Here is a 21250-nt window from a genome sequence, read left to right on the forward strand (position 1 = left end):
TACCACACAGACACAGGGAGAACACACTCCTCACAGACAGTCACCCGGAGCAGGAATCGAACCCACAACCTCCAGGCCCCTGGAGCTGTGTGACTGCGACACTACCTGCTGCATCACCGTGCTGTCCAATATTATAAGAATGTAAAATTAAATGTTGTACACTCCTTGTGTATTCACTTTTTTTTTCGCTCTCTATGATTTTTTTTTTTTTGTTAGCCACCAATCCAAGTAACATTTGTGTCTTCTTAAAAAGACTACTGAATAATTTACGAGCTGTCTTTACGGGTGAGGGAAAAAAAATAAACAAATGTAATCAATACTGTAGAGATTTTACAGAAGGCTTGTTTGTGGTGAATATCTGCCTGTTTCTGTGACCGATCAAACCTGTCTTTGCCTGATTGGAATCATGAGCGAGAAAGTACAGAGAAAGTTCCAGGAACCAGGTGCCAAGTTTGCCTAATTGGAGAGCAAAAAAAGCGTAGTCGAGTAAAGCGGTATAGGTACCATGCAGTGAAAAAGTGCCTTAAGAAACATTGACCTTAACCAGCTGTTGGTATGAAAGGAATAGTACCAAGGGATACCATGTGGGTTAATCTTCAACTGATGCGTTTTGTGGAGCAGAATGTTCTGCTGTAATGTACTGAATGCAGAAGGAAAATCTGTGAACAATATCCATAAGTGGATATGGTTATATTTTCTGTGTATACAGATGCTTTAAATCCAGATGCATCAAAATAGCAACTTTGTTTTCAGTGCTAGGTTCTTGATTGTACACAAACTGGTGAAAGTCGAGTTATGAGGAAGCATTTGATGGTTTTCTCCAAAGACTTCATCAAGACAGAGGTTGGTGATACAGGTCAAAAATCACTGCACACCTTAGGGCACCTTTTTTTGGAAGTAGAATGATGTGTGAAGTTTACTGACTCTAGGGGGACGGTGAGTGTCTAATGAGTGTTGGAAAATGGGCTGCCACACCAGGGTTAGCTCATCTCTGTAAATCTTTAAATGAAATGTACTGATCTTGTCAGGGCCAGCGGCTTTGTGCACTTTGAGGTGTCTGAAGCCCCTCATCGCCTGAGCTACTGAGATCTCCAACCTATCAGGCCTCACAGTTACTGACTTCAACATCTTTCTCCATCTATCAGTGCTGTCCATGAGTTAAAACCTGGAGAAAACATGTGTTTAATTTGTTTAAAGAAGCCAACTCGTCACTAGCTGGTGATGTTTGATGTTTGCCTGCCATATCCGTCATATAGGGGTGGGCGATACTGCCCTAAAATAATATCATAATATTTCAGGGTATTTTGGCGATAACAATATTCTTGACGAAATGTAAAAAACCACACTATTGCAAAAAAAAATAAATGTTATATTAATATTAATTATATAAAATTAATAATATATTTCATTTCTATTTTGAATTATTATATATAACTATATTTTCATTCAAATCTAACAATTTCAAACAAATAATTGGGTAAGCATTTGCTTATTTTGTAAACAACTGTAATTTAATTAAGTTCTGAAATTGTAAAAAATATATAGAGATTAATGGGTATGGGGCTGTCCTGAATACAAATTTTTAGTGTTTTATTTTAATAAAATTTTTATATAGGTTATACGAGTTTATTTAAGTTCTATTTTTGTTAAAAAGACTAAATACAGGGGGGATCTGTTTTAATGGGAATGATTGACTGAACTCAAAAGTTTTTATAATTTCCCACCAGACCTCTCAGTCTGCAGTCAAAGTAAACACTTAGTTCCTCATTGTTGTCCACCCCAACCCAAGCAAACCAAGCAAAAATGGCTAAAAACAAAAGCTTCTGTTCCTTGCTCCTCACTGCTGCGTGCTTGGGATGGGGTGGACAGTGGCTCAGTATCATTGCTATTGAAACAGGGGTGTTTAGACAGGAGAACACAGTGCTGTATTCTTTGTACCTTGTGTATCCATCCATCCATTCATTTTTCACCGCTTATCTGGGTCCGGGTCACGGGGGAAGCAGTCGGAGCAAAGAAACCCAGACCTCCCTCTTCCCAGCCACTGCTTCCAGCTCCTCTGGGGGTATACCGAGGCATTCCCAGGCCAGTCGAGACATGTAGTCTCTCCAGCGTGTTCTTGGTCTGCTCCGGGGCCTCCTCCTCGTTGGACATGCCTGGAACACCTCACCAGGAAGGTGTCCAGGAGGCATCCGGACCAGATGCCCGAACCACCTCAACTGGCTGCTCTCGACGTGGAGGAGCAACGGCTCCACTCCGAGTCTCTCCCGGATGTCCGAGCTCCTAACCCTGTCTCTAAGGGAGAGTCCAGACACCCTGCGGAGAAAACGCATTTCAGCCACTTGTACCCGCGATCTCGTTCTTTCGGTCACTACCCAAAGCTTGTGACCATAGGTGAGAGCTTTGCTTTTCTGCTCAGCGCTCTCTTTGTACTTTGTGTAGTTTTGAACAAATCATATTATTACACCATTCCATTAAGCCCCCAGGACTGTGATCAGTGGTGGAAGGCATATAATAGGTCGTTTCTCATGTGAACATTGGTTCAGTCAACATATCTTTCTGAGTTGTCTTTATTTATTAAGCTGAACTGACCGGTGTGTTATCACTGCCCAGTCACAGGCAATGGGTCGCTTGCCAATCTTTAATTGATATCCATTTCTATCACATTATCATCCAGCTCCACACAGTTGATGCCATGCATTCTGTTTATCTTTTCATTTCTGAGTGCATTAATTATACATCCTCTGCACATGAATTTTTATCTCCACTCTGACCCACCCATAGCCAACAGTAGAACCTGGTGGTGCTGTTCTGAAAGATTAATCCGGCTGCTATGCCCAGCAATTTCATCCAGAAGGTTTTGACAGCATGCAAGCCAGGGCGGCCCCCTAATGTTTAAAACATCAGGCTTGTATTGATAGGCTGTGAGTTATGTGTCTCGGGAGGTCCTTATGATTTACACTGACCTGCAATGCAGGTACACAGGTGACAGTGAAGAATGAGCAACTACTGTAGCGGAATATTTCTGGTCTTTTTCCTCAGATGCTGGAAGAATGTAGTGCTTTAGTTGCTATTATTCCATTTTGATCCAGACATTGTGTAGCTCTTGAAGGAGAAGTGGCAGATCTGGACAATACAGATTTCAAACTGCTATTACTGCATTTGTGGCAAGCTATATGAAGTGGTTCTGAAAGTGTACATAGAGTGTCCCTCACAAATACTGGTGCATCTTCGAAACAAGAACAAAATAGGCTTAACACACATTTTCCTTTTGATCTTTCTTATCATGAAACCTGTGTGCCACATTGTTAGCCACCACTAAATTTAACACACTGTGCAGCTTTCCTTTGACAGGACCACACCCCTAAGTCTTCTGTTATGATACATAATGAGACTGGAAAACATATGGCAAGGGAGGAGACATCTGAGGCCATTCCTCTACATAAAATCTCTGCAGATTCTTTAGATTCCTTCTGGCACTTGTGAACTCTCCTCTTGAGTGCATGCATTTTTGTTTGTTGTCAGTTAACCTGTTCTTCCTCCTCTTCTTATTATTATTGTTATTCATTCATTCATTCATTATCTGTAACTGCTTATCCAGTTCAGGGTCGTGGTCCAGAGCCTAATGGAATCGTTGGGCGCAAGGCGGGAATACACCCTGGAGGGGGCACCAGTCCTTCACAGGGCAACACACGCTCACACATTCACTCACACCTACGGACACTTTTGAGGCGAACACGGGCTGAACACACCAACTCCTCACAGATAGTCACCCAGAGCGGGAATCAAATCCACAACATCCAGGTCCCTTGAGCTGTGTGACTGCGACACTACCTGCTGCACCACGGTGTCACCCTATTATTGTTATATTATTGTTTCACCCAGTTGTTGCAATTCCACACGCCTGAGCATGAGCGTGAACAACCTTTTATAAAATCAGGTCAAAGTTGCATGCACAGTTTTATTCAGTGTTTCTCTGATTGGCAGTTGGTTACAAGGCATCCTTTGAGTCATCTACACATCATTTTAAGTAGAAGCTGTGCTTCCAATAAGGCACTTTCCAAAATATGTTGAGATGTTTATTTTTCTGTGCAAAATGGCATGCAAAGTACACCAACCCATACTCCATTCACTCCCATTGAAGCTGTACATTAAGGCAAGACTTTTTGTCCAATCAGTGTTAATTTTTCAGGTGGGCAATGAGCAACTTTCGGTGGTGGACTGTAAGACTGAGCACCCAATCAGGTGTTAGAAATGGTACTGGTATATTCTGTGCTATTTTGCCATTGATTGAAAGCCAAATGGGCAACACACACTATTTTTAAACGGGCAACTCACTATATATTATTTTTTGTCCTGTGATGTTGTTATCTGTATTATTAAATGTTTATTAAATGTCTGAAATACTCCGGGGCGGCACAGTGGTGCAGCAGGTAGTGTCGCAGTCACACAGATCCAGGGACCTGGAGGTTGTGGTAGGTGGGTTGGCTACTCAAAAGTGTCCATAGGTGTGAGTGTGTGAGTAAATGTTTTGCCCTGTGATGGACTGGCGCCCCCTCTAGGGTGTGCTCCCGCATTGCCCCCAGTGATTTCGGGTTGGCTCCAGACCCACTGCGGCCCTGAACTGGAAAAGCTGTTACAGACAATGAATGGGATGCTCTGTCAGATGTTAATAACCATGTGGCAGTTAGAAAGGCTAGTTCCCACAGGTTGTGACTTTAAGCAAACTCAAACATTTAAATTCTAAGAAATTGAGACATTAATTGGAAATAAGACAGTACCCACATCAAAAGTCATACATTTTAACTCAAACAGAACAGAAGATTATCTTCTACACTGTGCTTCTATTACATTTTAAACTCTCACTAGTGCACTTTAAATAACAAGTTTAAAGTCTTAACACATCTGTTTGCCAGTCTGTACAGGAAATGGTCAGTACTCACTTATTCACCGTTTATTAAACTGGTATGTGGTTGCAGCGCTGACCTTGAGTGTGAGCTGAAAGCTGAGTCTTGACCGATCCAGAAACAAGTGGTTACCCTTTGGCGTTCTGACACTTTCCTGATAATTCTCAGTCTTTGCTTGTGTTGGGTCAGTGAATGTCGTGACATGGACACTATTGCTGTGTTTCAGCAACATGCTGCTGTGGCAACAGCTCAGTGCCAGAGGGAATGAACACAATGCTCTGATGATGGGCCTCGTGCCCCAGGCAGCCCCCGAGTGACCCAAACGACCAACATTCATCTCTATACTGTCCTTTCTTCAGTCTTTTCCCCTACCCTCACTCCATCCTTTTCCTGTCACTGCTGTGGTCACCTTCAGTTTAACTGCTTAATCTGTAGCTTCTGCCAGATTTCTGCTCATTTAACATATTAAAGGGTAGTTTGCTCTTTGTCTCTCCAGCAGAAGCCTTCTCCTCTAAGGAGGAAGGTTTATAATAAACTTTGCTGTGAGCATTTGAGCCAGTCATCTGAGACATAAAGTACTAGAAAGCTCAATTGGTCTCGCTTTATGAATGTCTGTCAGCTGATGTGATGGGTCTGGGCAGTTTGCATTCTCCTTAGGTGTGCTAAATAGTTCAGGGGCTTTGCATCTGCAGCAGTTCGAAAAGAAACTGTGAGCTGGCCCCACTTGTCTCAAACGAAGGCTGGGGACTAACGCAGGCAATATTTAATCAGGGGAGACTAACTAAAAAAGGTTGAGGAACTAACTGAAAGACTAATTGAGGAGACATTTCTGCAAAGAAAATCTGAGATAAAAAATATTGTGAAAACGAGTACTTAATGCACATTAACATGCAGGAATTTAATTTTTCAAACGTTAATAATTCATTTTGACAAATTTGGCCACAAATTCCTCCCATAATTCATTCTCTGTACAAAGCCTTCTGATGCATTAGTGGTTTTATTTATGCTGAACTATGAATTAAATATCATAACTAAATCTCAGTCTAACTAACCCCACACACTTTTTTTTATCACTTTTTTACCTTCAATCTCACTTACTTCCTCCACATTTTTTCCACTAGCTGTGCTGTAGTGTTAATTTTCTCCATTAATGATAAAGCTCTCAAAATCTTTTTCGTGGGGGAGTCTGGAGCCTACCTGGCATAACTGGGTGCAAGGTGGAAACACACCCTGGATGGGGCTCCAGTCATTTGCAATGAAACACACACTCACACATTCACTCACACACTTATTATGGACACTTTTGAGTAGCCAGTCCACCTACCAGAATGTGTTTTTGGACCATGGGTGGAAACTGGAGCACCTGCAGGAAACCCACACTGACACGGGCGAACATACCTAACTTCTCTCTTTTTTTTTTTACTCAACAAATTAAGAGAATCTAATTCAAAAATCATCAAAACTACACTGAGAAATTATAATACATTTTAGAAATTGGTTTCCTCTCAACAGTTTGTCTTGCTTATCATATCACACATTTATTTCCCTCCCCAAAATACAAGGAAGTACTAGCTTTTTAATAATATTTTCTGAAATATTTGTAATCAATATATAATGCCAATAAAAATATAATTCCATTGTGTTGATCTTGGGCGACACAGTGTTTCAGCAGATAGTGTCACAGTCACACAGCTCCAGGGACCTGGAGGTTGTGGGTTCAATTCCCGCTCTGGGTGACTGTCTGTGAGGAGTTGGTGTGTTCTCCCCGTGTCCACGTCGGTTTCCTCTGGGTGCTCCAGTTTCCTCCCACAGTCCAAAAACACACGCTGGTAGGTTTGGCCTGGTAGATTGGTGACTCAAAAAGTGTCCGTAGGTGTGAGTGTGTGAGTGAATGTCTGAGTATGTGTGTCCCCCTGTGAAGGACTGGCGCCCCCTCCAGGGTGTATTCCTGCCTTGCGCCCAATGATTCCAGGTAGGCTCTGGACCCACCACAACCCTGAATTAGATAAGTGGTTACAGATAATAAATGCATGAATGTGTTGATCTTATATTGATTCTTTTATTTTACATTTAAATATCCATTATTAAGACCCCACATCTTAAGAAGGGATACATTGTGATAAATTACTTTTTGTGATAAGTTCCTTTTTTTAAACGATCAACAGCCCCAAAAAATAAAGAAATAAGATAAAATATAAACATGTTGTAAATGTTGAGGACAACAGAGATGTCACTGAACTGTCATACACAACTGAATTGAATCATGGAATCATGGTCTATGTGAAGATTCTTACAATCTAGTCTCTGTAGGTTTTTATCTTTATTCAGACAACAGTCAAACACACTAAGCTAGAGGAATATATTTAACTCCAGAAATAAATCCGACTGTAAAGCTGAGACATCTTAAATGAATCAAGGCCTTTTCCATAAACGATGTGAGTGAGCTCTACAAGGTTTTACAGTGTGCAATATATCATTGTAATAACCCTGGTTTCTTCAAAGCATGGAACGCCTGTTTGTTTGTTCTCTCATTTATAAAGCATTTTGTATTTGTGTTCCAGGACCTTGTCACCCAAACCCGTGCCACAATGGAGGAATGTGTGAAATCAGCGAGACCTACCGGGGAGACACCTTCATCGGTTACGTCTGCAAGTGCTCTCCCGGCTTCAACGGCCTCCACTGCCAGCACAGTAAGAGCCTTGAGCTTCTAATGAAAACCTACAGCAGTGTAGCTAATATTTCACAATGCAAACATGCAGTGGCTGATTAGTCCTGGCAGAACAGCTGAAATTTGAGCTTGTCAGAATGCATTTTTTCTCTGCTTAAGTGCTTGTCTTGGAAACAAAGGCAGTTTTTTTGATAGATGTTTGTCTTTTGGCAATCGGTCCCACATATGGTGCACCCTTTAAACAGCTCTGAACTGTGGATATTTACTGGAAGCACAAACTTCACTCTTCATAGTAAAGGTTCCTGAATGTTCTTTGGCTTGGATCAACAATTCTAGGAATTTCACACTTTATGGCCAATCATACTTTGAAGGTAATGCCTCATCCAACATCTCTTTTGATATGACTATTACTAGGAAGCTTGTTCCCCTACTTTTGCTGCTTTGAGGGTTTAGATTAGATTTTGGAACTCTGTTTTCACCTTCACGCCCAATGACTGACTGATGAGACTTGGCTTTAATTAGACCTGCTCGTTTGTCATCTGCCTCTCCTTAGATTTTATTAACACAGCTCTTAACACACTCTGAACATGGCATTATAGACCACTGTACACTCACTGTAATGTTATAATTATTCATTTCTTCTATACTGCTCTTTGTTTTTCTTCTTTGTTGTCAACCAGAGGATTATAGGTTACCATTCTGAGTCTTGTTTTTTTCTTCCCCCTGTGACCATGGGCATTTCTAAACTGCTTGTTGTTCTGAGGCATGCACGGTGTTTAGAGGGACACGGCTGACCCTGCTGCTTGCCATCCTGCCAATTCATAAAAATCCTTTTCAACACTAAATAGATTCAGTGATTTATAATTAAAGTGTGAGTTCCTCTGCCATAGATGAGAAATGAAGATCAAATTAACACTGAAGAATATTTTGTTTGTGTGCATTTCCATTAACAAATAAAAGAAAACCAGTATTAACCTCAGATTGCACCATTCACCAAGATTGTCCACATTTTCTCTGACATTCACATGGGGTTCACTGAAAATGTGAGAGAATTGTGTAATTAGCTACTATCAGTAATTCCCAGTTTAACTTGACATTGTCTAGAACAATAGAATTCACAAACAATAATCTTTAAAATGAACATTCTCACAAGAAGTTATGTTGGGAGGAGGCTCTTAATATAAGGGTATTTCCTGTGGGCAGTGGTGTAATATATATTTTTGGTAGCTTATACTGTAGGTTATATTGTTATTAGTTTATTATTATCAAAATACAGCACCTTGAGGTATAATTAAACTGTCTGTTGCGTGGCTGACTTTTAAATATTTGCAGTTGTCATTTACTATTCTCAAAAAGCTACCTATTCAAGTTTTGGAAAGATGCTGGGGCATTGTGGGAAATGTAGTGCCTGTTTTGATTGTGTGCTGCATGTTCTGTTTCTGCTCAGCAATCCAGGCTAAAATAGATTTTTACTGGTGATTATAGTGGCACACAGCAACATTTTACTGGGGCATGTGCAGACATCCCTGCTTTTGACTGTTGCATTCTCACTTGGGGCTAGGACCTGGAAATCTGTAAAGATTCTTTGTGACAACATCAGCTTTAAAAAGGGCTTTGTAAATTAAGCTCAGTTGAATTGAATTGTATTGAAACTGAGATCATGAATCCATACAGAACTAATATGTTTTGGTTTGAGTCCATCGCTCCAGAAAATACAGTTCGCCAGCGTCACAGACCATTTAGCTGATATTTGTCATTGAGCACTGTGACTTCAGACTCATGTGCAGCTACTCCAGATCATCTAATTCCTTTCCTTTACTATGAAGGCTGCAAAACTGTGTGTAATACTAAATATACTAATACTAAATACGTGGTTCTTCCAGCCCCTCTGTTTAAGGTGTTGTGATTTTGAAGGTGTCCAAGATACTCATTTTCTTTTTTCAAAATTTCCACTGCTTCTTCCTTTGATTTTATTTACAAACATGATTACCTACTCTGAACTGTGGTGGCCTACTAAGTCCATATTACATAGCTGAAGCTCCGTGCCATTTCTAAGCAAAAGCAGAACATAGTCGATGGGGTCTGGTGGCCACCACGGCACATGGAAACCAGTTGGTCTGGTGTGCATATCTACAGTACTTGGCAAAAAATATATTCGTGTGTGACATTCTCTGATGAATATCTAGCTTTAGCGCTGTAGCAGTTCTGGTCTCTGGAAATGGGCAATATTGTTGCTTCATACAGAAGGGGATTAGTGTCCTCTGTCTTTTTTATAATGGTGGAGTCTAACTCCATTCTCAGGGTTTTACCACAGGCATGGCTTTCAATCATCACATCTAACTGGGTAGTTTGTTCTCTCTGAAAGTTCCTCCTGCTCCAGTGTCTCTGTAAAGGATGTGTTTGTCAGCAGGTGGAATGGTATCGCTGCAGTGTTTGTCAGGTAGGAATTAGTCAATGTGCTGAAATTGCTCTCTCTCGTGAAGTGTGCACTAAAAAAGTGTGTCAAGCACTTTTTGCAAACGTTGCACATGACTTAGTGCTATTATGGAGTGAGTATATGTGTAGCCATGTGTTTAGCTCTTTGTAGCTGTTGTTCACACAAAACTGGAAAAACATTTCAGTGCTTTTAATTGTAAATGTAAAAAAGCCAAGTAATAAAAAAATTTATTCCTGAGGTTGTGGGTCAACTTTTAATTTATAAGGCATTTTCCCACACCCAGGTCAAGCCAAGTTTACCACAAGACGTCTTAGCAACGTTAGTTCACCATGGACAATGCAATTTAGGCTAAAGAGCTTAATTCATGTCTCTGGTAAAAAAAGAACTATAAAACAAGCTGAAATGTTTAAGGGTTTATGATGCTCTGGATAGCATACAGTGTCACAATGGGGCTGAAAGGATGTGTAGTTGTCAAGAATATCTACAGTATAATACAGTGGCCAGAGATATTTGTAAGACTGAACTTTGGAGGTGTGCTGAAATTAACGACTCCTGAAAGTTAGGGAAGTTCTCATAAAAAACAGATATCCAAAGGTGAATATAAAATTAAAACCAGCATTCATTGTATTAAAAATTCTATGTTATATTCTATATTTGTAATATTTTTTTTAAGTTTTACAATCACCAAGCAAGCTCCTGTGTAACCTGTGAGTTGTACACAGGAGAAAACGTGTTTCTAACTATTTGATGCTTAGAGTCCAGTTTAGAGTTAGGTTTAGAGCTATGGTTATTGTCATGGTTAGGGTTTGTGCTATGGTTAGGATTCATGCTGGGTTGCCATCAGATATGCGCATGTACATCCACAAAGAGCGAACTATATTTTAGTACACATTGTACAAATACTGGCAATGGTCATTTAATCCAATATGCAAGAATTCACCTAGAGACAAGGCTGCTCATAAAGCTACAGCATGGACAGTACATTCTGTTTATTGTTGTAGATTTCATCTCACAAGTTCTTTTCTGACAGTTTTTCCCTTTTAATTAAATATGTATATTTTACCCAGTGTGTTAAATGTAGTGTGTGAGAAAATGAAGTGAAATCACAGATTGTGTCTTTCCCAGCACAGAATACAGAAGTCATTTGATAAATTGTTTGGCTTCAGTAGCTTTTGTTTTTTTCTCTGTTGGTATTTGCTCAGTGTGAGGTTCACATTGCCATTTTATTGCAGCTAATAAACAACATTACAGAGCTCATGGTGCTGTGGCTCAGTGTTATTGTGCTTTATTGACAAAACATCACCTTACGTGGGCCTGTTTTAAGGACATATTAAGCGAGGCAAATCACATTTATGTTCATGCCCCTGAAAAAAAAAAAAAAAAAAGAAAAAGAAAGTAGGAGAAACCTGGGAAAAATTCAGTGGAATAACAGACAAACTCTGTGACCATTCCTTCTTGTCCATGAAGCGTTTTATAAGAGTCAAGCTGCTGGGAGTTAAGGTCCCTTTACTCTGTTTTTGTAACTATTCTTGTGCTCTTGGCTGCCGTGCAATGATCTATGTGGCCTGTGTTGCATTTTCTTTGTTTTCTGCATGGTCTTTGGTTTAATCTGAACCAAACCTGTGGCATTCTCGCAAGAAGTCTGGAGAAAAAAGCACAAAAAAAAAATACAACAATAAACATTTTAGACTTGCATCACAAGCTCCAAATTAGCCTCAGTTGTTGAACAAAAATGGTTCTGAGAACTTAAGTGTTCTTCCAAGTGAACAAACCAGCTATCCTTTAATTGCTATGACTGGAGACTTGTTATTAATTCGGTTCAGTTGAATTCAGATGGTGCTCTACAGCAGCTCTACAGAATTCTGTGTCCTAGCCCCAGGTGAGCATCGGTGAGGAAAAACTCCCCCAGAGCATCTGGAAGAAACCTTAAGGGGCGCCATTGGGCCTCAAAAGGGCAACCACCATCCTGCTCTGATCAGCACTGGAGCAAAACAAATGAAGAGCAGAATAAAAACACAGAGAAGTTTGACTGAAAAGTGATTCAGGTACAGTGAGTGTACAGTAGTCTATAACGTCATGTTCTAGAAGCTGTTATAGTAATATAGTGTAAAGCAGGTGAACACTGAGCAGTTCTAGTTTCATCAATCACTTGCTGGCTTGAAGAAGAGACACTCTGGCACCTGCATTACAGTTTTCATGGCCTCATGTCCAGCGAGGGTCGCTAATTCCATTTACTTAAGTACATTGTGAGTAATTAAGGTATATATAAAGTGTTCAAGGATCTGTGCTATTAAATCATAGTACTGTGCATTTAAATCAATTACACTATAAGTTCAGGAAAGTTATTTTTATTCAGTTATTAATCATTAATTCCTGTTTTGTGTTTTATGACACAGTAGCCATCATTGGCTATTATTGATGTTTGGATACTGTTGAATTTGATCATAATACGAACACACAGATTTCGTTAATCTTGGCTAAAGCTGAATTAGGAGTGTTGCCCAGGAACACTAACTGACGTAGTGTGGACTATTGCCTGGGAATCAAAGCCCAATGTGTCACACTGAGACCTGCGATGTTGCCCCTCTGCACTGTACAGACCACTAGATGAATCGTGTGAATCAAAGTGGGGGAAATATTCAAAATATGCTGGAGAGCAGAACTGAAGAACCCTGCTGTACGGCTTCCATTAAAGTGTGAGGCGTTCTACTCGAGAAAACATGGCTGTCTGTTTGGATGTTTTAGTTTTGTTTGATGGATTGTTTTGGGTTTTATTCATCTTTAGGAATCATATTTAGGCACTGAGTGTATTGATCTTGTTTGTTTATGCCACAGAAAAGCACTGGTGCCTTTCTGGCCTTTTCCGTAAGCACACTTTCAAAAACATCGCTTGGAAAATATGAAATATAAAATTAAAAAAAAAAACATCTTACGCAATGCGTCGGAGCACATTAAAGAGATGGACTGTTGTTGTTGTTTTTTTTTTTAACTGTGTTTCACAAATGGAGTGGTTGAACAAGAAACATGAAATTTTGTTCTTCTGACAGACTCCCGTCAAATCCCACAATGTGGGCATTTCATATCTCAGCCCCTCAGGTCAGCCGCTTTCTTTAAACCAAGGCCCAAAAACCGGCTATTACTTCCCATTAAGCTGCAGCCATTCGTTGGGGTGAAGGACTGATTTAATGCAGTGTGAATGCTCCGGAACGGCTGCCAATTTACCTTTATGCTCATTACAGTCAGATTGGGATGAGGGGAAAAAGAAGAAGGAGAAGAAGAAGGAGAAAAAAAGTCACTAAATATCTAACGTCACCAAATAACACAATCTGGTGTCTGGGTAATTTCTGCAATTAAATGATAAAAGGAATGTGATAATTGTTCTCTAAGAATGACAGCTTAGCGGGCTTTGTTGTGGGCCGGGCGCCGGCTTTTTAATTGCCGACAAGCTTAATGGAGAAAGATAAAATTGAGTTAGTGGGGGGATTTTATCAGGGAGCCGACCCGGCCGCTTTGTCATGAAGGAAAATGGCTTCAGAAGGAAAAGACTGGAGGGAAGAGGAAAGCTGGGAGGGACGTGGGGGAGGAATACAAAGAGAAAGGAAGCCGCTCTGGAGAGCTGCAGAGCAAGTGGAAGATCCTGAGTGATGCCATGCACTCTGAGTAGAGGGGTTCTGTACAGCACCGAAGAAACGGTTGAATGTATCATAATGATACAGTCTATGACACGTTTAGTGTGTTCTCCACGTGTCTGTATGGGTTTCCTCCAGGTGCTCCTGACTACGTACACCTTCAACTTGCCTACTTACATGTGTTTGGAGTAAATGTGTACGACTGAATTTTGAGTGAGTGCGTGAGTGAGTTAATGAGTGAAATTGTTCACATTTATGAGTGTGTAAGTGACTGGGTGAGAATTAAATTATGTGCATGACTGGAAGTGACTGGGAGAGTGTGTGAAATTGTGAATATAAATAAAGGACCTTTGATAACCACCAGAGTTGTCCCTGACCAAAATGGGGCCCTAGGCAAGATTTTGACTGGTGCCTCCTAGTTACTGCTCGGGGTAACTATCTGTGAGGAGTTTGGTGTGTTCTCCCCGTATCTGCGTGGGTTTCTCCAAAAACATACAGTTAATACTATATTAAATCAACCACTGTAAACATAAAAACATATTCCGCCATCACAGCTTTTCCAATAAATGCCAAACACTGTGTGTGAACTCTTGTTAAATGAAACACTGAACGTTTTGCAGTAGTACATATATTCTCTAAACCTTACTCACTTATAAACTGTGACTTTACAACATAATGTACGTCCAAACACTAGAGTGTCATACAGAGGGAGAACAAAGGGAAAAAAGAGTAATTGCAGCAAAAGTCGTTACTGTTCTGGAAGGTACATACTGTTAACATCTTAAAGTGGAAGTGGATCCCAGGCCACTCAATGGTGTTTAAACAAAACGACACCTAATGTATGTCAGCGCTAATACCTTTATTATTAGTATTTTTGTATTATTCTTATTACTTTGTTTACTTTTCTGTTCCACCATAAGTAGCACAGAAATGTGTTTAGTGTCTGCTCTAATTAATGTGGAACTGGTAGCTGGTATGTTCATTTCTATAATACCTCATCATGTATCTTTGTGCCATCTTTCCTCTTTTTTTCTTTTTTTCTGCTTTGGGCATGAGAACGTTTTTTTTTTGTTTGTTTTAACATAGACACTGTGTTTTTCTAGTTTATACAGTGTTACGGTTACGCTCAGTCACAAAGTCCGTCCTCCCTCCCTCCGTAGTAAGGTAACTCTTACTACTTGGTAAGTGGAAGGGGAGGGGGGTACGCAGCGGCATCACACAAAAAAAGGGCTTTTATATTAACTATAAACTGAAGTTGTGGGGTAATTGTAATATTTAGAAAAAACTTTTAAGCATGTGCAAACCTGCAATTTCATTAAAAATCTCTTCCTTGGATGTTTTAAATTTTCAATTTGAAAACACTCATTGGAAACGTAGTTAAGGCAAATTCCAGTGACCACTCCAAAGAACCTTTTATACCAATGTTTTAATGAACAAGTCTAATATTGTCCCGAAATCCTTAATAAACCTGTATTCCATTATTTTTATTGGGGCCAATGATCTGAAGTCCTACCTTCAAGTCATTGCTTTTATTAGTCCATATAAACTTTGCAGCATTGCAAGGCTGAGCCAGTGAATGCGGTCACCTTTGTTTTGATGGTGAAGGCTAATTATGTACATGTGAGACTGCGTGTTGTGCTTTTTTCTTAATGGCTCTTTGCTCTTAAGTACTTTATCATGTTTCGTTTCCGAGGCCATAGTGAACTTTCCACGACTCGAGGGGGCAGTAACTCGGCCCTCGCCCAGTTCCTCACACACCAGCTTTCTTCACATGTGTAAACGGGCAGCCTCTTTTTCCATTAGCCACGCTCTTTGTGTTGCAGATATTTCGGTCTGTCTGCCTTCTGCCTAAGCTGTTTAAATGTGATCTTATTTTTCGCGGCTCCCTCGCAGCACAGGTGTACATGGCCTAAATCTAACTCCTAAGCCCCAACTGCAGCATATTACCAGCTTGTTCCTTTAACCGTCCGCCTTAAATCCAATTTCACACCTGTGGGCATTATCTTAAGCACAGTTCTGCTGTGTGGAATAGGAGGTGGCAGGGAGGGGAAGGCTACGGGAACTGGAACTGGAAGCTGTACAGTAGCCCTTGAATGTGCCAGGGGGACATATGGGTGTCAGGAAGAGGAAGATGTAAAGAAGAATGGGTTTGTTAGAAAGAGCGAAGTGGGGCATAGCATACATCATAGTAAATAAAGGTTTCTGAAAAATTCAAATATTCCAACACAGCTGGCAGTTTCTACTTTTCTCTATTCTCTAAAGACTTCAGACTACATCGTGGAACATAGCTGCAAGGATTTGATGGCGCTTAGCCATGAGTTCAGGTAATTTTACTGGAAGATTAATTCTAGATGACCTGTTGTTATTCCAGTATTGCACAATCAACTTAAATGCAACCTACTGTCCTCGCAGCAATGCAAACTCTGCCCTGCCTTTGTGTTCATTCAGAAGCTCTGCACCTTTTAAGGGGGAAGGGGTTTTTTTGAGTAACAACCCGGCAATAGCTTGTTTCTGGTTGAGGTTTAATTTGTCTGTAAGTTTGTATTCCTTGTATGAATTACAAACCGGATTCCAAAAAAGTTGGGACACTAAACAAATTGTGAATAAAAACTGAATGCAATGATGTGGAGGTGCCAACATCTAATATTTTATTCAGAATAGAACACACATCACAGATCAAAAGTTTAAACTGAGAGAATGTATCATTTTAAGGGAAAAATATGTTGTTCAAAATTTCATGGCGTCAACAAATCCCAAAAAAGTTGGGACAAGGCCATTTTTTACCACTGTGTGCCATCCCCCCTTTCTTCTAACAACACTCAACAGACGTCTGGGGACAGAGGAGACCAGTTTCTCAAGTTTAGAAATAGGAATGCTCACCCATTCATGTCTAATACAGGCCTCTAACTGTTCAATTGTCTTGGGCCTTCTTTGTCGCACCTTCCTCTTTATGATGCGCCAAATGTTCTCTATAGGTGAAAGATCTGGACTGCAGGCTGGCCATTTCAGTATCCGGATCCTTCTCCTACGTAGCCATGATGTTGTGATTGCTGCAGAATGTGGTCTGGCATTATCTTGTTAAAAAATGCAGGGTCTTCCCTGAAAGAGATGACATGTAGATGGGAGCATATGTTGTTCTAGAACCTGAACATAGTTCTCTGCATTAATGGTGCCTTTCCAGACATGCAAGCCGCCCATGCCACAAGCACTCATGCAACCCCATACCATCAGTGATGCAGGCTTCTGAATGGAGTGTTGATAACAACTTGGGTTATCCTTGTCCTCTCTGGTACGGATGACATGGCACCCAAGTGTTCCATAAGGAACTTCAAATCGTGACTCATCTGACCACAGAACAGTCTTCCATTTTGCCACACTCCATTTTAAAAGACCCCTGGCCCAGTGCAAACGTCTGAGCTTATGGAGCTTGTTTAGAAATGGCTTCCTCTTTGCACTGTAGAGTTTCAGCTGGCAACGGTGGATGGCACGGTGGATTGTGTTCACTGACAATGCTTTCTGGAAGTATTCCTGAGCCCATTCTGTTATTTCCTTGACAGGGGCATTCTTGTTTGAGGTGCAGTGACGTTAAAGGGCCCAAGCATCCAGTAGAGTTTTACAGCCTTGACCCTTACGCACAGCAATTGTTCCAGATTCTCTGAATCTTTTGATGATGTTATGCACGGTTGATGATGATAACTTAAAAGTCTTTGCTATTTTATGCTGGGTAACACCATTCTGGTATTGCTGCACTATCTTTCTACACAACAATGGTGGAATTGGTGATCCTCTTACCATCTTGGCTTCAGAGAGACACTGACACTCTGAGAAGCTCTTTTTATACCCAATCATATTGTCAATTGACCTAATTAGTGTTAATTGGTCTTCCAGCTGTTTGTTATATGCTCAATTTCCTTTTTCCAGCCACTTATTGTTACTTGTCCCAAATTTTTTGGGATTTGTTGACACTGTGAAATTTTGCATCAACATATTTTTCCTTTAAAATGTTACATTTACTCAGATTAAACTTTTGATCTGTAATTTATGTTCTATTGTGAATAAAATATTGACATTTGCCATCTCCAGATCATTGCATTCAGTTTTTATTCACAATTTGTTTAGTGTCCCAACTTTTTTGGAATCCGGTTTGTACCAAAGAAACTCATTCGTAACTCTATTTCATTTTGTAGCACTTCCAGTCTGTGTTTACTTTCATGCAGTAGCAGAGTCCCAGATTTGAAGTCACTTCCATCTTAAATAATATAACTGTAAAACAAAAATAAGTAAGTGATGCACACAAATGGAGCAGAAATAGAGCAACAATCTCATCTCTTTTCATGCTTTCCAATGGTTGGAGGCGTTTTGAGATGTGTTTTGAGACCTCCAGATGGCGTTTCTCTGCCATGTGTGGGCAGGCAAATGAAGGAGCGAGCTCCTGAGCCAATTCAGATTCCCATTTACTAAACATATGTGCAAACACTGGACCTTTTTCTAACAAGCAAAAAGACCAGAGAGCTTGCAAATGGGGAGACAACAGTCTAAAAATTTGGTAAACATTTATTAGCGCAAAAGCATGAACACTGCTATTAAATACACATAACAATGTATTTATTTCCATATTTACCTTCAGTAGATGCATGAATTGGCCCTAGGTAACAAGGCCACCTGCAAAAATTATATGAAAGCTCATAACATTCATAAGAAACCAAACTATTTCCTAAAGCAACATATACAGCCTAATTATTTTGACTGAATAAATGAGTAGAACTTTTGTTCTGCTGAAGGCGGCATATATTCATATGAAAACAGCACTGGGAATTGGAAGAGAAATGTATGGTTATATTTAGGTCTTTGTCCAACATATAACACAGCCATATGGCAGGTGTGACTGTGGAGGAAAAATGGACAGTGACTGTATGTTTATGCTGCCACACCGTGAGATACAGATTTATTCCTCTGCATCAAAGTTTTTTGCAGACAGATTGGTCCTGTTCCACAGCAGGAGATCGTCTGCGGTAAACAAGGTGTTATGAAACCTCTCTTGGGTCTATGTCTCAACAACTGAACCTGCAGACTTTTTTCCTGTTTAGTCTGAGGTTCACCCTGTGCTCTGTATTAAGAAACCACATTAAAAATCAACACATCTTTCAGCTCTTGATCTGAGGAGTCCTAGTGATTTTCTACCACAGATATAGCCTCCTGGACCAAGAGCCAAAACTTAGGAATTTGATAGATAATTATCAAATGATCAGCTTTCCAGTGGTGGGATGTGAACTGCATTTGCTCAGCTGGTAGAGCATCATTCTACAATGAAGTCTGTATCTGGTTATCATGCCACCACTTGTGAGACGATTGTGAGATCTCTTGAGATTGTGTGTTCACGTTCTGCACAGAACAAGACATTCCCTTGCTTAATTCCCTTGCTTGGTATTTCATTCATTCATTCATTCATTCATTGTCTGTTACCACTTATCCTGTTCAGGATCAAGGTGGGACGGGAGCCTACCCAGAATCACAGGGCACAAGATGGGAACACACCCTGGAGGGGGCGCAAGTCCTTTGCAGGGCAACACATACACTCACGCCTATGGACACTTTTGAGTAGTCTATCCACCTAACAACGTGTGTTTCTGGACTGTGGGAGAACACCGGATCACCTGGAGAAAACACATGTGGACACGGGAAGAACACACCAAAGTCACCCGGAGAGGGACTCGAACCCCCAACCCCAGATTCCTGGAATTGTGTTCCAGCAACACCACCTATTGCGCCACTGCACTGCCTCAAAATAGTATTTATTAAATTAAAATCTGTATTATCATAATTTATCATTATTTATCATTATATGTTTATTTGGCTTTTGATAGGGATCAAGAAATTAGACATTAAGAAGGATTAACAAATTGTAATTTATTATTCTTACATTCTACATAAAGTATATGTACATGTATTTGGCTTGTGGTTTGGGGTGGAGTTGCAAATAGTACAGGGGTAGAAGTGTACACAGTGTTAACCATCACGGAATCAGATCAACATTTGGCTGATTTTATAGACAATAATAATAAACTAGTGTTGGAACAACATTTTTTCACATCTAAAGTGTAATACCTGCTAAAATGCTGTCATTTGTTTGTTAAAGACACTCTGCTAAATTGTAATTTGTAGTTATTGTATGATCACTAGGTGAGCCTCCATCCACTGGTAGCACCCTTTTACTGCATATGCTCAAAGTCTCTGTTATTTACCCAAATAAATCTATGAAGACAGCAGGGTTTTTACAGTGACAGCTTTAAGAGCACTATTTTTATAACTTTCTGGACTCTGCAGTTAAATCTTCACTTCAGGTTTAGAGTTAGGGTTATATTTAGGACTAGATTTAGGTTTATGTTTAGGGTTGAGCATTTTTAAGCCATTCCAGATATTCACTTCTTTTTGTATGCAGTTCCCAAAATCATCTATTAGTAAAATATGTACTTTTTCACCATAATATTAGACTCAATTTGACAGTATTGAAACTATAAATGTAACAGAAGTATAGAACTTGTGAAGTAAACCTATATATTATTTTATTTTAGATGTTGAATACTCAAAGTTTACTAACTACTGTAACAACTAAAATATATTTAAAGTATACTTTTATAAACTAAAATGGGCCAATTTAGTCCCATGAAGTATTGAAAGAGTACATTTATACTACTATAGTATACTAATAGTACACAGTTCTCTAGGCAAATCTTGTCACTGCACATGGTGTCTATAAATGTTTGGACACATAGTTAATTTTAATTGTGTCTACATTTTTCTCCTCTCAGTCTCGACCACAGTCTCAGGAGTGTTGAGATAAATGACAAAACCAAACATATTAATGACCCTCTTCAAATGAATCTGTGGTTCTAAGTGCTTCTACCAAAGCTTTTTGACCTCCCAGGAACAGCAGAAGCTCGATGTCGGTTAGCAGTGTTTGAGCTTGCGCTGTTATTTCACGTTGTATTTGGGTGTGAAGTCCCAAGCTGTGTTGTCATTACGGCAATGATGGGCTGCCATGTTCCCGCTGTGGCGGCGGTCAGACTGGCAGAGCGAGAGAGAGCAAAAATGGCCAATTATTTTAATGAAGTGTCACGAGGAGTGAGTGGGGGGTGAGGGAGTGTGTGGGTGGTATGCCGTCAGGGATTGGTGGTTGGGGGTGGGGGTGTACAGGGAGCATGGAGAAAACAATTCTAAGGCCATCTAAGCTCAATGGGTGTCCACCGGCCTTCTCCATGGCCAAGGACACAGCATGGCCCCCATCACTATCATCACCGCTGCATGACGCGAGTCAGTTCTATACAAAACTGGCATTATAAAGTCAGTTTGGATACAAGGTCAGCGTGTGCCACGCTAAAGGCAGTTTTATTTCTAGATGCCAGAACTCCTGCTCATACAAGCTCATAAAAGATCTCTGAAAACTCACCATCATTATTCTAAAGTGTTGATTTAAAAGGAACATGTTATAACCCTATCCAACAAGCTAACACAGCGCTGAGGTCTTAATACAATGTCTGTGACTTGCTCAGGTCAAAATACCACAAGAATCAAACAACACATTCATTAATTATCTGTAACCACTCATCCAGTT

General features: G+C 40.2%; 1 protein-coding gene across 7 annotated transcripts in view; it reads left to right on the forward strand.

Moving 5' to 3' along the window:
• LOC136678192 (EGF-like repeat and discoidin I-like domain-containing protein 3) overlaps nt 1-21250 on the forward strand; it is a 251499-nt gene that overhangs the window by 88055 nt on the left and 142194 nt on the right. For all 7 annotated transcript variants that reach the window (XM_066656133.1, XM_066656134.1, XM_066656135.1 and 4 more), the window contains one exon: nt 7466-7594. In XM_066656133.1, the coding sequence (XP_066512230.1) occupies nt 7466-7594 (129 nt within the window). The remainder of the gene's footprint in view (nt 1-7465; nt 7595-21250) is intronic.

Source organism: Hoplias malabaricus, chromosome Y, assembly GCF_029633855.1.
Source record: "Hoplias malabaricus isolate fHopMal1 chromosome Y, fHopMal1.hap1, whole genome shotgun sequence".
Lineage (NCBI taxonomy): Eukaryota > Metazoa > Chordata > Actinopteri > Characiformes > Erythrinidae > Hoplias > Hoplias malabaricus.